Here is a 14,017-nt window from a genome sequence, read left to right as displayed (position 1 = left end):
TTCCCTGGGGGGGACCCCCGGGCACTGGCACCTCCGCTCCGCTCCACCCCGCCCACGGAGAACCGGGGCCGGGCCCCGCCGCCGACCGGGGAACCTGGCGGTGCTGCCCCGGAAGAGCCGCTCGGCCTTAGCCTGTCCCCGCCCCCCGGGGGAGGCGTGCCCGGCGCCAGTCCGCGGTTTAACCAATGAAAAAAAACCTGCTGCCCTGCGTCAGCGCCGCGCACCGCCGGCGGAAGCTGTTACTAGGCAGGTCGGTGCGGCTGGCCCAATGGGAGCAAGGCGCTGCGGCCGGGCCCGGGCGCAGGCGGCGGCGGCGGCGGCAGCGGGCGCGGAGCGGCTGGGGCCCGGCGCTCACCATGCCCTACAAGCTGAAAAAGGAGAAGGTGCGACGGGCGGTAGCGGCGGCGGCGCCGGGATACCTCCCCCTCCCTTTCATACGGTCCGGGTGCGGTCCGGTGACCGGTCACCCGTTCCCGTCGCCCTCCCCGTCCGCGGCCCTTTCCTCGGCGCGGCCCTCGGGCGGGGGCGCGCGCGGGCGCGGGCGCGCGCGGGGCTGCGGCCGGCAGGGGGCGGGGGCGCGCGCGCCCGGGGCGGGGCGGGTGGTGCAGGAGGGCGGCGGGGGCGCGCGCGCGCGCCGGGCGGGGAGGGGGGGGGGGGGGACACGGGGACGGACACACACACGACCATCGCCGCCGGTACCGGTGTGTTCCCCCCCCCCCCCCCCACGCGTGAGCGGGGGCTGCGGCCCGCTCCCCGCACGTTCGGGCAGGCGGCAGGAGGTGGTGGGGGCTACGGGGCACGGCAGCCCCTCTCCCGCGATGCCCCCGGTGGGGGAGGTACGACCCCACCCGCGTCCCGGTCCCACCGCGGGGAGGTCGGCGAAGGCGGCGGCTGTCGGTGCTCCGCGGCCCCGGTGCTGCCCGCAGGAGGGGTGGGGGCCCGGATCCGCCTCTGCCGCCGCCCGGGGCTGGGCGGGCCGGGCCGTGGCCCCGGGAGCGTCGGGACCGTGGGTGCCCCGCACCTTGTAGAGCCGGTGGGCAGCGGCGGGCCCGTGGGCCGGGGAAGGGTCGGGTGGGCGCGGGGCACCGTCACCCGGAGGTGCCCGGCTGGGGTTGAGCCTGCGGTGACCGGGACGGGACGTGCCAGCACCGCTCCTGCTTGGGCCCGTGTCCCCGCCACGGGTGACCGTTACCGGGAGAGTCGTTCCGGGTGCCCTTCCCGGGGGGAGAAGGGTTGCGAGTTCCCACCCGAAGCAGGGCTTTGCTGCAGGGGCGGAGGCGGGGTGGGTCTGTGGCGGTGCACGGCTGAACTCGGCAGAGAGGTGCTAAAATTCAGCACAAGGTGAAATTTTCTCTGAATGTCTTTTTCGTCGTTTCAGGAGTCTCCGAAGTCTACCAAAAGCACCACAAAGCCTGGCGGCGGCGGCGGCAGCAGTAGCGGGAAGGATGGCGGGGCAGAGAATTCGGAAGAGGTAAGGCTTTCGTCTTGGATACAGCAGTGTGTGTGTGCAAGTCATCTTTGAGGAGGAATAACATCTTTCATTCTAGCTACTTCAGGCTGCTCTGCCAGATAGTGTATGTCACCGGGATCTTAAGGAATCGGGGAAGACGGTGGCAAAGACTAAAGTTAAGATGAAGTTAGTTCCCCCTGAAAGTTGGCCCAAAGGGAACAATGACTACGGAAGAGAGAGGATGAGTCTCATACCCTACAGCCCTGCAAAAAGAGATTTGGCATGAAGCTGATGGCGAGTGCTGCTTACAGAAGTGGGCAGAGCATGGTAAAGTTGGCTGCAGAGAGGGAAGAGCCACAGTTATCAAGAAGGAGGAAGCCCGACAGATGGGAGCAGCTTCCTTGCTCCTGTCAGAGCAAAGCGCAATAAACTCTCCTGTCACCTTGTGTCAGAGTGGGAGAATAGTGAGAAGCAATAGAAGAGGAACGTGTTCTTCTGAGGCATTTCCTGGGGGAGTGAGATTAGGAAGTAATGGATAGGGCACCTGAAAGAACAGAGGTAAACTGCTAGAGCTTAAATGGTTCTCCTTTGATATAACAGCCTTGTTGCCGAGCACAACATTACTCACAAGAAGGCACAGTCTGTATTCCCAGCTGTGCAGAGTCTCTTTCACCCTCAATTTTGATGTTGCCAAGCTCGATGTGTTAGAATGGCCTCAGCAGAACGTGATGATATGATAAGCTGTGCTTAGAATTAGCAAAAATTTGGGTAAACTGGAACTTTTCTGGTAGACTTGAGTTTGGCACTCAAACAGTGTGGTTGTGGATTTTGAGACTTGGCTCAGGAGAGCGTTGTGCGCGTGTCCAAGAAAGCATGCATATGTGTGTGGTTTATTTTTTTTAATACTGCAATTTGGCAAACAAGCTGTGCCACTTTTGTGTCCGTAGAAGCCTGTGTGCTCGAGTCTTGTCTGGAACATGTTGCACTTGTAATTTGGTGGACTGGGGATAGGAGACATGTAAGGCTAATGAAGACTAGGAAGAAATCTGTAGTTCAGTGGGATGGTCGTAGTCAAAATAAGGTTATTTTAGTCTCCTTCAAAGCATAGATCTATGTTGCAGAGGCTCAGAAAATATCCCTACTACTAGCCACTCGGTTTCAGGGTCCAAGCCGTGCTCACGCCTAACCTGCCGTGTGGCCAGCGAGGAATGAGAAGCTGAGTTTGTTTGCCTCGGAGCAGGTAGCAGTTTTGTAGATCCTCTTTTTGTACCCCATCCTGGTCTTGGCCTCTGCCCGTGTTATTTTGTGTATGTGGCTGAACGCAGCTTGCTGGGAGAGCTGTCTGCTGACTGCAAGGAAGTGAGAGAACTCCTGCCTTGACATCATGGGGTCAGGCTTACCTTTTATTTATTTGGCACTATTTGTCCGCTGAGTTCACAGCTCTGGGAAGAGGAAGGAGAGCCTGGGTCTTGCAAAGCAAGGGTGATGGATAGCCATCAAAGCAGAGCGCTCTGTCCCCATCCAAAGCAGCAGTGGGCTGTGGTGCTGCTCTCCTGCTTACAATTGGTTCACTAAGATAGGAAGAATAGCGCAGGCTACAAGCTTCCTTCTGTGACCTGAAACAGCACATAATGTCTGGTTGTGCCTGGGTGCAGAAGAAACTTAGAAGGGATGCGTCTAACCTTCCCTCCCACAAAACATACCCAGCCACTTCCTCATACTCCAAACAAAATCCAGCCCTTCTTTAAGATGGAAGGCTGGGTCTCCTTTGATCATAGGAACAGAGAGCAGAGCAGAAAGGAGACATCTCTGCAGTGCGCAGCGCCACAGGTCTCTTTTCCCTTTCCCTGTTGAGTTTGCAGTGAAGTTTGTTCTCTCTTGGTGCTTTCCTGTCTCTGGACTGCTCTGCTGCAGAATGGAAGAGAGCTCTTTGCTTGATAAGAAATGTACACCAGTTTGAATGCGATTTTCCTGCTCTTCAGGAAGAACAGAAAGGTATTTTGACTTTCCCATTGGGGACCGTGAGGAATTAGGTGACTTGTGCTGGGAGCGAGACTCCTTCTTTGTGTCAAAAGCAGGAGGTGGTTTGACTCGTGAAACACCAGGAGTGGTATTGCCTGGTGGGGTTGATGGGCTGAGCCTAGCCTGGATGCCTCTGCTGCCATTGTGAGAGTTTTGTGCCCTGTAAATTCCTCCATGGAGTTATGGTTAGTTGGTTGCCTTTTCTAGGGTGAAAGTTGTGTGCGCCACAGACTTCTTTCTTCTTCGTATCTCAATAGATGCTTAATGGGCTTGCAGCAGGCAAGCAGCATTTGGGCAGCCCTCTTCCAGTATGCGCTTTCCTCTCTCGCACCATGTTCCAAGGAACAGGGGAGGACTCAGCCCTAATTTATCCTGGTACCAGAAAGTTGTGACTTGTTTTGCAGGCAAGTCGTCTGGCTGGTGGAATGAGTAAAGCTTGTTGAAGAGCAGCTCTGGTTTAACAGATCTGAGCAAGTGCAGCAGATGAGGAGGTCCTGTGGGGACCTCTGTGGAGGGAGATGAAGAGGGTAGGAGTCAGTCCAGAAACCCTTAAGCATAGTGCTTTGTTCTCTGCAGCGAAGAAGCTTTTAGTGGAGCTGATCTGGAAGGGCAGATATGTTCAAAAGCAGATGCATCCCCACAAGGGAAGGCAAGTGTTTGAGTTCCCTTGTAAGTACAGGGGTAGTGTGGTGCTCTTTTAGATGCCCATCTTAGGGTGAAGCTGTCTGAGATGAAGAGCTAGCAGAGCTTGGCCAGCCCCTGGCTTTGTGTGGGCAATTTGCTCCAGAAGAGGCAGGAACAGTGGAGGAAAACATGAGAGCAGGGAGTAGGAAATAAAAGGTTTGTTTAGTTCATTCCCTCTGGAACACGATAAAGATATGAATGGAGAGAATTTCTGCGTGGCTATTTAAGGAGAAAAAAGAAATAATGTCAGAGACCAAGGCAGCATTGAATGGCAGGATGAGAAAGAGTTACTCCTCCTGGCCAGAAAGACTGGGAGAGGCAGCTGGGTGGGGAAGAGAGTTAATGACCTGGAAGTGGGAGCAGGGATTAGCAGCAGCAGTAAAGAGGAGAGAGGAGTTGCTCTGCAGCCTCAAGGGCAGCTTGGAGCCTCGCTGATGAGATTTGCAGCGCTGGGAGAGGGTGCTCCTTTTCACTGAGCTGCTGTGTTAACGTGTTTTGCAGATATCTCCATGGGGCTTGTTACTGCAGTACCTGGAGTTCGTTATTCAGAGACGGGCGTTACAGTGTGTTGATGTTACTTCTGAGGCAGAGAGCTTGATTTTAATAGGAAAGCTGTGTAACAGCAGACAAAGAGAGCAGGTACTGACTTGAGCGATGGGAAGGGAAGAGTCATCTGAGGAGGAGGAGCTGAGAGCAGATCTGGGCTGAGAAGCTTAGCAAGCGGGGGATGCTCAAGGGACCAGTGAGGCAGAAGGGCTTTCCAAGTGGCAATGCACCCAGCCACAGTAGGAGTGCCTGCAGAGGTGAGGTCATGCATGGGTAGGAGAGCGGAGGAGAAGCCGGCACAGCTCAGGGTCGCTGAGGGAAGAGGGTCTCTGTCCCTGGGAGCCCAGGGTGAAGAGGAATGGCACAGAGCAAGCCCAGGGCCTGGGGCTCAGTGACTTGTGCAGACAAGTTCCTAGCAAGGAGGTGGTGGGAACCAGTGGGGAGGAAGTGCTATGAAGCTAGGGAGCCTGTGCTTGCGGGAGTTAGAACACGGTTGCAATCGGAGCTGGCCCATTCTGTCGGCATGAGTAGCTGCTCCTCCGCAGCAGGAAAAATGGGGCTGCCGCACCGTGCTTGGGCAAACAGCTTTGTGCTCATCTCCAGTTGCTTCAGCACGTGCAGCGTGACAGCCGCTGGCAAACAGTGTTTCCCAAGCAGCCAGCTTTGCTGTGGTGGTGTGAGCCCTGCCTGTCAGGATGGGGCTGAGCCTGATCAGGTAGATGTGTGCCTGCAGCCATGTAGGGGTCAGCTGGTGTTGGTGTCAGGGAAACAGTCTGTGAGGTTGATACCTGTGCATTAAGAGAAAAGCTTGCAGTTTTAGCAGTCTGCTGTGTTTTCAGGGATGTAAACTTCAGAGAAGAAAGTGTTAGGAAACTTAAAACAAGTCTCTTCTGATTCATGTGGCCAGGGTAGGAGGTGTTGAAGGCAGAAGGACAGCAGGCTTGCCACAGGAAGCACCTCCTGAAAGCAACTATTCAGCTTGATGCCAGGAAGGCCATATAGAGGCAATCCATCCTAAAACCCTCTGAGCACTGCAGCGCAAGAGCATGTCCGACCTCCCCCGTCATCGGATTTTCTCTAGCAAACTCAGTTGTGTGATTTTTGCATGTGTGTGCCTGTTTTCTAAATAACCAGTAGCTAAACCTGAAGCTGTGTTTTTTCTCTCTTCACGCCAGCTGTTGAAGACTGTAGAAGCTGGTGGCAAGGACTTTTCCAGACCCCTGATGAAGGCAGAGTGGCTGCAGCCTGTTAGCATGCAGTACACACACCATGCTCAGAACATTTGCCTGTGGCATTTCTGGGTGGGTGGGGAGTGCACAGGCATGTCCTGTCAGCTAGGAGGACCCATCTGTCCTCCTCCCTCAGTGTTACCTGTGAGGCCACTAATGCATCTTTTGTTTCTCTGTACCGTCTTTTCTCCGCGGTGGCTCAGAATTCAGGTTTTGCCCTTCTTCTCTGTTGAAGGAGAGTGATGCAGAATAGAGGACTAGCCTTCCCAAAAGCATCTGGACAACATCTGAGTGGCTCATGCTGCCCTGATACCCAAATATTCAGGGTGAGGAATGAACTTCTCACTCCTGGAAGGTTGCCAGCAAGGATTCAGCCTTACTTAACTGAGGAGTGACTACTGTTCAGGATAAGTTGCCTCCAATTTGTAGTCTGGGCCTGCTTTGTTTGGCAGGCACAGCTGTTTTCATCACAAGCTTATCTTGCTCCCTCCTCTCATTGTGGGACAACGCTACTCCATGAAAGGAATCAGATCAAATCTAAACTGAAGAGAGTTCAAGTCTTGTCTCCCCACACCTTGGCTTGGAGCTGAGCTTGAAACAGAACCACTTAAGATTTCCTTCAAGCAGAGTCACACCAGAATCAAAATACTTCTCATTTCTGCTGCAGAGTAATGGCTTGAAAAAACAATTGGTGTTTCGTGTTGGGCACTGTTTTTCACAGGGAGTCTTTGCACTTGCTCTACAGATCCTAATCTGTAGAGCAGTGTCTCCTTGTAGGCAGCTTTCCCTGTTCCTACCTTGCTGCCTCCCTGTGTGCTGCGGGTACAGTAACTCTTGCTCTTGCACTGTGGTGCTGTGCTGCACCTCTTTGGAAACCATCAGGACCCAGTTCAGGGACTGTGCAGGGTAAGCTGCAGCTTAGCTGCTTCTCGCAGGAAGAGACTGGCCATATCTGATTCGGAGGAGAGCTCTGATGAGCTTCTGCACTGCTGGTGCTTTCCCTCAAAATCCTGCTGGCTAGTGTTCTGGGGAGGTGCACGTTTGTACTGCTATGCTGTATGTGGCAGCTGGGAGTTTATGGGGGAAGCAGGGGATGACATCCAAGGATTTCACCCACCTCTGCTCCCCATCCGTTGCGCTATCCCTGTTGTGTCCTAAACAGGTTCACCCTGCAGCTCCTTGGCTTCATGTGCCAGCAAGAAGGAGGTGGCAGAGCTGAGGAAGGGAGTGTTGCTGGGCTCACGCAGCAGAGCCAGAGTAGGCTGAGTGCTGTCTCCAGCTGAGCCCTCTGCTATAGGCTTGTTGGCAGGATGTTGCCCTCTTCCATATTAAGTTTTCCATAAGTTGGGTCAGTGTGGTGTTAAAGGGTTAGTTATTGAGCCATTATGGCCCAAGTGGGACTTGAACCAGCAGAGCTTCAGCAAGGTCAGAACAGAGCTGAGCTGAGCAAACACTGGCTTGAGTTTCTGGTCACCTGCTAAAAATAAGAAAGTGCCTCTGTAAGTGCTGTTTAACAAGCATGAAGTGGAGAGGATGTCTGCTGGAGGAAAGTGCAGGCAAAGAGTTTGTGTGGCTAAAAGGGGTGATGTGGAAAAAAGCAAACTGACAGAAGTCCAGACAGCAGTGAGGCTAAGACAAGGCGTAGATGGAGGGAGCAGCCCAGACGGGTTGGGAAAACCTGCAGCCTGGAATCTAAGGTTTGGGTATGGCCTGTGTGGTTTGTAGACTAGCAGCTCCTGATCTATGGATGCAGTGATGATTTTAGTTGTCTTCACTAGTGCTTTTCCAGGGCTGTCATGTCTGCTCTGTACTGTAGGCTGTTTTGCTTTTTCCCAGGTGGTTCCCTGCACAAGGATAAGGAAGCAACTTGCTAGTTTTCAAAACATGTTTGCTGTGTTTGGTAGAGTGCTGTAATCAGAGGCAGCGGTACACTGATCTTTCTGTTTGGATCACAGAAAGTTCTTATTTCTGCTTTTTTGTGTCAACAGACTCCTGTAACTTGTTGCAAGATGTGCCTTTGCTTTCCTTATCCCTAGCACCCGCTGTGCCCAGAGGCTCCAGTGTCTCTCTGGTACCTCGCAGATATGAGTAAAACTGGTGTTCACTTTGCAGGTATGCTGTAAATGCAACCAACGGGTCTAGAGCCCTACAGAAGTGGGTGAGATGCACTGAATTGCAAGTGCAGCAGTGAAAAATGTGCCCAGTTTCTTCAGTCCAAGAAGATGCTGATGGTATCTGTTTGCTTGGGAGGCTTGTAGATAAAAACTTATGAGTTGTTTTACTCTTTTCTCTCTCATCAGGCCCAGCAGCCACAGCAGCAGCCGCAGCAGCAGCCACAGCAGCAGCCGCAGACAACTTCAAACAAGCGGCCCAGTAACAGTGCTCCCCCACCAACCCAGCTGAATAAAATTAAGTACTCGGGGGGACCCCAGATTGTGAAGAAGGAGCGCCGGCACAGCTCTTCACGCTTCAATCTGAGCAAAAATCGGGAACTGCAAAAGCTCCCAGCCCTTAAAGGTAAAGAAGCTGTGGGGTGGGGGTGACCTGCATGACAAGCTGCACCTTCTCCAGGCAGAGTGTGGTGGTGCAAGGGCTCTTCCCAAAGTGACCCTGGCAGTGTCCTGCTAACCTCCTGCCGGCAGTGTGGCAGGGATGGCTCTGGGAAAGGTGCTTGGTTTGGCAGCAGGTTGAGAACTGATGGATAGCCTAAAAGAAAAGGAGAATACTCAATACGAACTCTAGTACTTACTTTATCGTTTGAACTGATTTAAGCTCTCATGATTGTATGTACTTAGGATTGCCTCAGATTGTTCAGCAGGAAGTGCAGAGACCTTGGTGCAGACTGCTTTTGGTTCCTGCAGCCACCTGTTCCTGGGAGAGGATCAGACCTCCTCCTCCTTGTGTTTCCATTGCAAATTATGGTAGTGCTATTGAACTTGTCCGCACTAGGGCAATTACCCAGCATTAGCAGTTAGTCTACATAATGGTGCAATTAAATATGACTTAAGTGCGGACAAGGAGAAAGCATTTTCAGCAGTCACTCAGCCAGACCCGTTGCTGACATTGCTCACAGAAACAGGCAGCGCTTTTAGGAAGGCTGACTGCCTTGCAGCTCAGCAGCCGTTCTGAGGTTGCCTGATTGGCCTTAGCAGTGTCTAGTTTCCAGTGGCTTATATCAAATAGATATAATATCAAAAAGAGAATGCTGTTAATATAGGGCCTCTGCCACCTTCGCCTCTCTCTTCTGGGCTGCTCTCTGGGAGGAGGATTAGCCTACACTGTGCTCTGCCCAGCTCCCTTTGTGACTGTGGGGTGCAGGGCGTGGGTGTCACTGGTCTGTGATGGGAGCTAGTGTCATGATTTAACCCAGCCAGCAACTAAACACCATGCAGCTGCTCACCCCCCCAGCCTCCCAGTGGGATGGGGGAGAGGATTGGGGAAAAAAATTAAAACTCCTGGGTTGAGATAAGAACAGTTTAGTAGAACAAAAAGGAAGAAATTAATAATAATAAAATGACAATAATAATAAAAAAAGAATTGGATTATACAAAACAATTGCTCACCACTTGCTGACCGATGTTCAGCAGCGATCCCTTCCCACCCAATTCCCCCCAGTTTATATACTGGGCATGATGTCACATGGTATGGAATACCCCTTTGGCCAGTTGGGGTCAGCTGTCCTGGCTGTGTCCCCTCCCAACTCCTTGTGCCCTTCCAGCCTTCTTGCTGGCTGGACATGAGAAGCTGAAAAATCCTTACTTTAGTCTAAACACTCCTTAGCAACAACTGAAAACAGCAGTGTTATCAACATTCTTCTCATACTGAACCCAAAACATAGCACTATACCAGCTACTAGGAAGAAAATTATCTCTATCCCAGCTGAAACCAGGACAGCTAGTTAAGTGAGTTCCTTTTCCAGTGTACCTTGTACTGGGAAGGGATCAATGCTTATCAGATCAGACACCACTACCGTATTTGAAATTGCCTTATGGAGTAGTTGCTCCAGAGGCCTTGCAATCCCTCTGCCTCCACTGTCCCATCTCCATAGCAGGGATAACACTGCCTCTCCCTCTTCCCCCACCAGTTCAAGGGGGACTGTGATGGGGCTGGCAGGGGGAACACAGGACAGGGAACAAACCAGGAAGATGTTTTGCCTATCTCCAAGGACAGACATCCCTGCTTTCTCTGACAGATGCTCCTCCACACGAGCGAGAAGAGCTTTTCATCCAGAAGCTGCGGCAGTGCTGCGTGCTTTTTGACTTCATCTCTGACCCTCTCAGTGACCTGAAGTTCAAGGAGGTGAAGCGAGCAGGTCTCAACGAGATGGTGGAATACATCACACACAACCGAGATGTTGTCACTGAGGCCATCTATCCTGAAGCTGTTATCATGGTAGGGCATGGGGCCAGTATGTGCTTTTGTGCCCAAAAAACAGGGACTGTTCAGAAGCCTGGGGGGGGAGGAGGGGATAGGGATTTGTCAGAGAAGAGTGTGACCCCAGTCCTACCCATTCCTTTTTTTCCCCCTACCCCCAGAAAGAGAAGGAGTGGGGGGTAGTGACAGTGCCTGGCATAGGAAGAGGTGGAAGTTCTTGTCTCTGGCAGAGACTGCACTTATGGAGTTCATATGCAGATTGTAACCCTGCAGCCTGTAGGGAGGGATCTATTTGTGGGCACAGCTGTAGCAAATCACAACGTGTTGCTCTGCAGTGAAGGATTTGCTATGGGGAGGACCATCATGAGGTGTAGGGATGTCATTCATACCTTTTCACTCACTTCAGTTTTCAGTGAACCTCTTCCGGACACTCCCACCATCATCCAATCCCACAGGAGCGGAGTTTGACCCTGAGGAAGATGAACCTACATTAGAGGCTGCCTGGCCGCACCTTCAGGTGAGGAGGAAGAGGAGGATATAGACCTGGTGAATTTATCTGCAGGATGTTGGGAGTCCACGTAGGCAGGCTGGAGCCTGCCAGCCCTGCCGCTGGCTGCTTCCCCAGCCCCCGAGGGTTGCTGGTGTGGGGACTGGGAGAGACCAGACCTGCCATCCATGGGTCAGAGGTGTTTTGTAGGCAATGCAGGCAGCAGGGATGTCCTGGAAACATGCTGATGGCTGTGTGCAACATTCACCTGCAGATGGCTGTAGTCCCACATGGCCCTGAGGTAGTCTGGGAGCAAACACTTTACTGGGAGTGAGGGAGTTGTGCCATATTGCCTATGTAAGAAGCAATTCCCAGCAGTGTTAATGTCCCTCCCGAAGGCTCAAGAGCTTGCATCCTCTGGGCTTCAGCAGCATTGGAGGCAGCACCTCTGTCTGCTTCAGCGTTCCTCTCCTTGCTCAGCTCCCTGGGAGACACATGGAGGAAGAGGACTGCTTGGTGCCAAAGCAAAGCCTGTGCTGGCACCTGCTAACATGTCTCCTATATGCTGGATGTAATTCAGTTACATTAACTGGGACCAAGTGTTTGACCAGTAAAGACAGGGAACTGGAGGGGAGGAAGAGGGGGAAGGGAGACAAGGATCTTTTCATTAGGCTGTGTCCCCTGGGAAAAAGACTTTAAGACAAACTAGGTGAAAAGGGTTATGAAAGCAACAGTGAGCGTGGTTTAGCAGAGCTCAGCAGTGCAAGTCAGGAGGTAAGCTTGTGGAGGTCTCCCCAGGCACTTGCACAGGGATGTGTTGTCAAGCAGACAAAGGCAGAACAAGAGCCAGGCACTGCAGAATGAAGCAGAAAATACAGAGAGGAAATAAGGTGCAGTTCTGCAGCAGCGGTTAATCACTTCTCACTGCTGCAGTTGACATAGGGATGTGAGTGTCGATAGAAATGGCGTGTCCTCAGCACCAGAGTGCTGTGAATGCCAGGAAGCATTTGTTTCTCAGAGTTAAGTCAGCAGCAGCCAGCATGGATTTGTGGCGAGTGTGTGCTGAGTTTTTTGGTCATCACCTCAGTTTTTTCTATGCTGCTGTCCTTGGCAGCTGGGCCCTACCTGTGGCTGGGTGGCCCCATAGGTCCTTCAGCTCCAGAGTCAGACCTTTGGGATGCAGCGCTCTTGTTTGGCCTGCTGGCCCCTCAGAAGCGCTAGGCAGGGTCAGCCCTGGAATGGACTCGTCCCTCTAGGAGGACAGCAGGACCAGACGTTGCTGTTTCAGCACTGACAGCCTTCTTAAAGCAAGCTACCCTTTGTTGTCTGAGTGGAACACAGCATGCAGCTCGCATGGCTTAGCAGGGCCAAGCCAACCTGGAGTCAGTCCCCAGGAGGCAGAGGACATAACGTGTTTCCCTGGGGTCTGTTTCATTTCTCTGCTTTTCTGTTCTTCCTTGGTGTGTCAAGGGCTTCCAATGAAGCATGAGCCTTTGCCATCTCTTCTGGAGGTTTCTGTTCTCTGTAGAGATGTGGGCTGAAGGTGGGAGAAGAGTTTCCCAGGCCTAGTGTCTTCATCTGAGTAGGTGACTTGTCTTTGGTGGGACCTGAAGTTGATGAGATCTCATGCAGACATAGGCAGTTATGTACCACTGGCCCCCTGCCCATCAGAGCAAGGGCAGCTAAGCTGATCCCACAAGGTCCTGTGTTTTCTGTGCTCCTCTTCAGGCTTCACAGCCTTTCCCCAAATCCTTAAGGAGAAGTAAAACATTTAAAATCTGAAGTAAACACTGATGAGAGGACGGGGGGGGGATTTCTAAGTGATCTCTCCTTCTCCCCTATAGCTGGTGTACGAATTCTTCCTCCGGTTCCTGGAATCGCCTGACTTTCAACCAAACGTAGCCAAGAAATACATTGACCAGAAGTTTGTACTATCTGTAAGTAATCGTTGCCCCTGCCAGTGTGCACCACCTTTACGAAGGACATGTAGCAGATTTTGGTCAAGGTGTTATGCAAACAGTCCAGCTTTGTCAGCAGGTGCTTGATGATGTGGGTTTTCTTTTTTCCTTTGTCTAGTCTTGAATGAGCAGCCAGAATTCTCTGTGCAGGGCAAGAGTGTGTGCGAGCTGTAGTCCCTGGAACTCATTGTTCATTGTACAGGTGGAGAGGGGCACTGGGAGCCTTGCAGGGGAAATCTGGGGACACACAGCTTTGTAGACCGTGCAGGCCATTGCTGTGCTTCCAAAGATGAAAGAAGTGCTGATGATTCCAGCTTGTGACTAGGAGGCTGCATGTTTCAGGGAAGCGACCACTGTGCTCAGGGTGCTGAAGGCATCACTCAGCTGGAAGAGCCACTTTTGCCGAGCAGGAGCAGTGCCCAGTGTTGCTGGTAGCTTTGTCCAGACAGGCGGTATGCAGACACTGACTGAATTTCTCTCCCCACAGCTGCTGGATCTCTTTGACAGTGAAGACCCCAGAGAACGAGACTTCCTAAAGACTATTCTGCACAGGATCTATGGGAAGTTCCTGGGTCTGCGAGCATATGTGAGGCGGCAGATCAACAATATATTTTACAGGTGAGATGTTTCTTAGTGCCAGTCACCTAGTGAGTGAATGTGACAATCCAGTGAGATAAAATTGGGGCACTGAGCTATGATTCTCTCTGATCCAGACTGTGATTAGCTAAAGTGACTCAGTTATGTCATGCTACTTTGGTAGGGATAGCATTCACCTGTGCTTAAGAGCAGTGAGTGTGTGATAGAGCTGCCTTCAGCGCACGTAGCAAATGTTGGGACCTGTGAGCTTTAGCTAATCTGGGGGTCATGAACTTATTTGCTTCTATCTCTTACACCTTGCCCTGCCGTCTTGGAGTTCTGTTATTTGCTAGGAAACTCCCTGTCTCCAGTGTTTTTCCTTTCTTTTGCTTATCAAACTGTATGCAGCATTTGGCGATGACCTCTCATTCTTCTCTTCCCTTTAGATTCATCTATGAAACAGAGCACCACAATGGGATTGCGGAGCTGCTGGAGATCCTGGGAAGGTAAGAGCACTTTTGGAAGTCCCAGAGGGCTCATAGTGAATGAGACCTCCCAGACCAGTGTGCTGTGTGAGCTGGCAGCGCCTTCCTTCAGCAGTTCTTGCAGGAGCCACCTCTTCCCAGAAGATCTCAGTCTGACGAAGCACACAGTGAAAATACTCTCCAGCCTGCCAATGAATGCAGTGGTA

The 14,017-nt window shown here is 52.4% G+C and overlaps 1 protein-coding gene across 3 annotated transcripts in view; it reads left to right on the top strand.

The window, feature by feature from the left end:
- Positions 1-273: 273 nt before the first annotated feature.
- Positions 274-14,017, top strand: part of PPP2R5D (protein phosphatase 2 regulatory subunit B'delta) — a 31,988-nt gene continuing 18,244 nt past the window's right edge. The window contains exons 1-8 of one of the 3 annotated variants that reach the window (XM_075042362.1): positions 274-383; positions 1,379-1,471; positions 8,232-8,448; positions 10,124-10,323; positions 10,712-10,822; positions 12,637-12,729; positions 13,238-13,368; positions 13,773-13,832. In XM_075042362.1, the coding sequence (XP_074898463.1) occupies positions 357-383; positions 1,379-1,471; positions 8,232-8,448; positions 10,124-10,323; positions 10,712-10,822; positions 12,637-12,729; positions 13,238-13,368; positions 13,773-13,832 (932 nt within the window). In that variant the 5' untranslated portion in view covers positions 274-356. Of the gene's footprint in view, positions 384-803; positions 837-1,378; positions 1,472-3,424; positions 3,446-8,231; positions 8,449-10,123; positions 10,324-10,711; positions 10,823-12,636; positions 12,730-13,237; positions 13,369-13,772; positions 13,833-14,017 lie in introns of those variants that run through there. The other 2 variants (XM_075042363.1, XM_075042364.1) reach the window with 2 other exon arrangements.

The sequence above is a fragment of the Buteo buteo genome, chromosome 12 (genome assembly GCF_964188355.1).
Source record: "Buteo buteo chromosome 12, bButBut1.hap1.1, whole genome shotgun sequence".
NCBI classification, from domain to species: Eukaryota; Metazoa; Chordata; class Aves; order Accipitriformes; family Accipitridae; genus Buteo; species Buteo buteo.
This window is presented reverse-complemented; position numbering and strand designations above follow the sequence as displayed.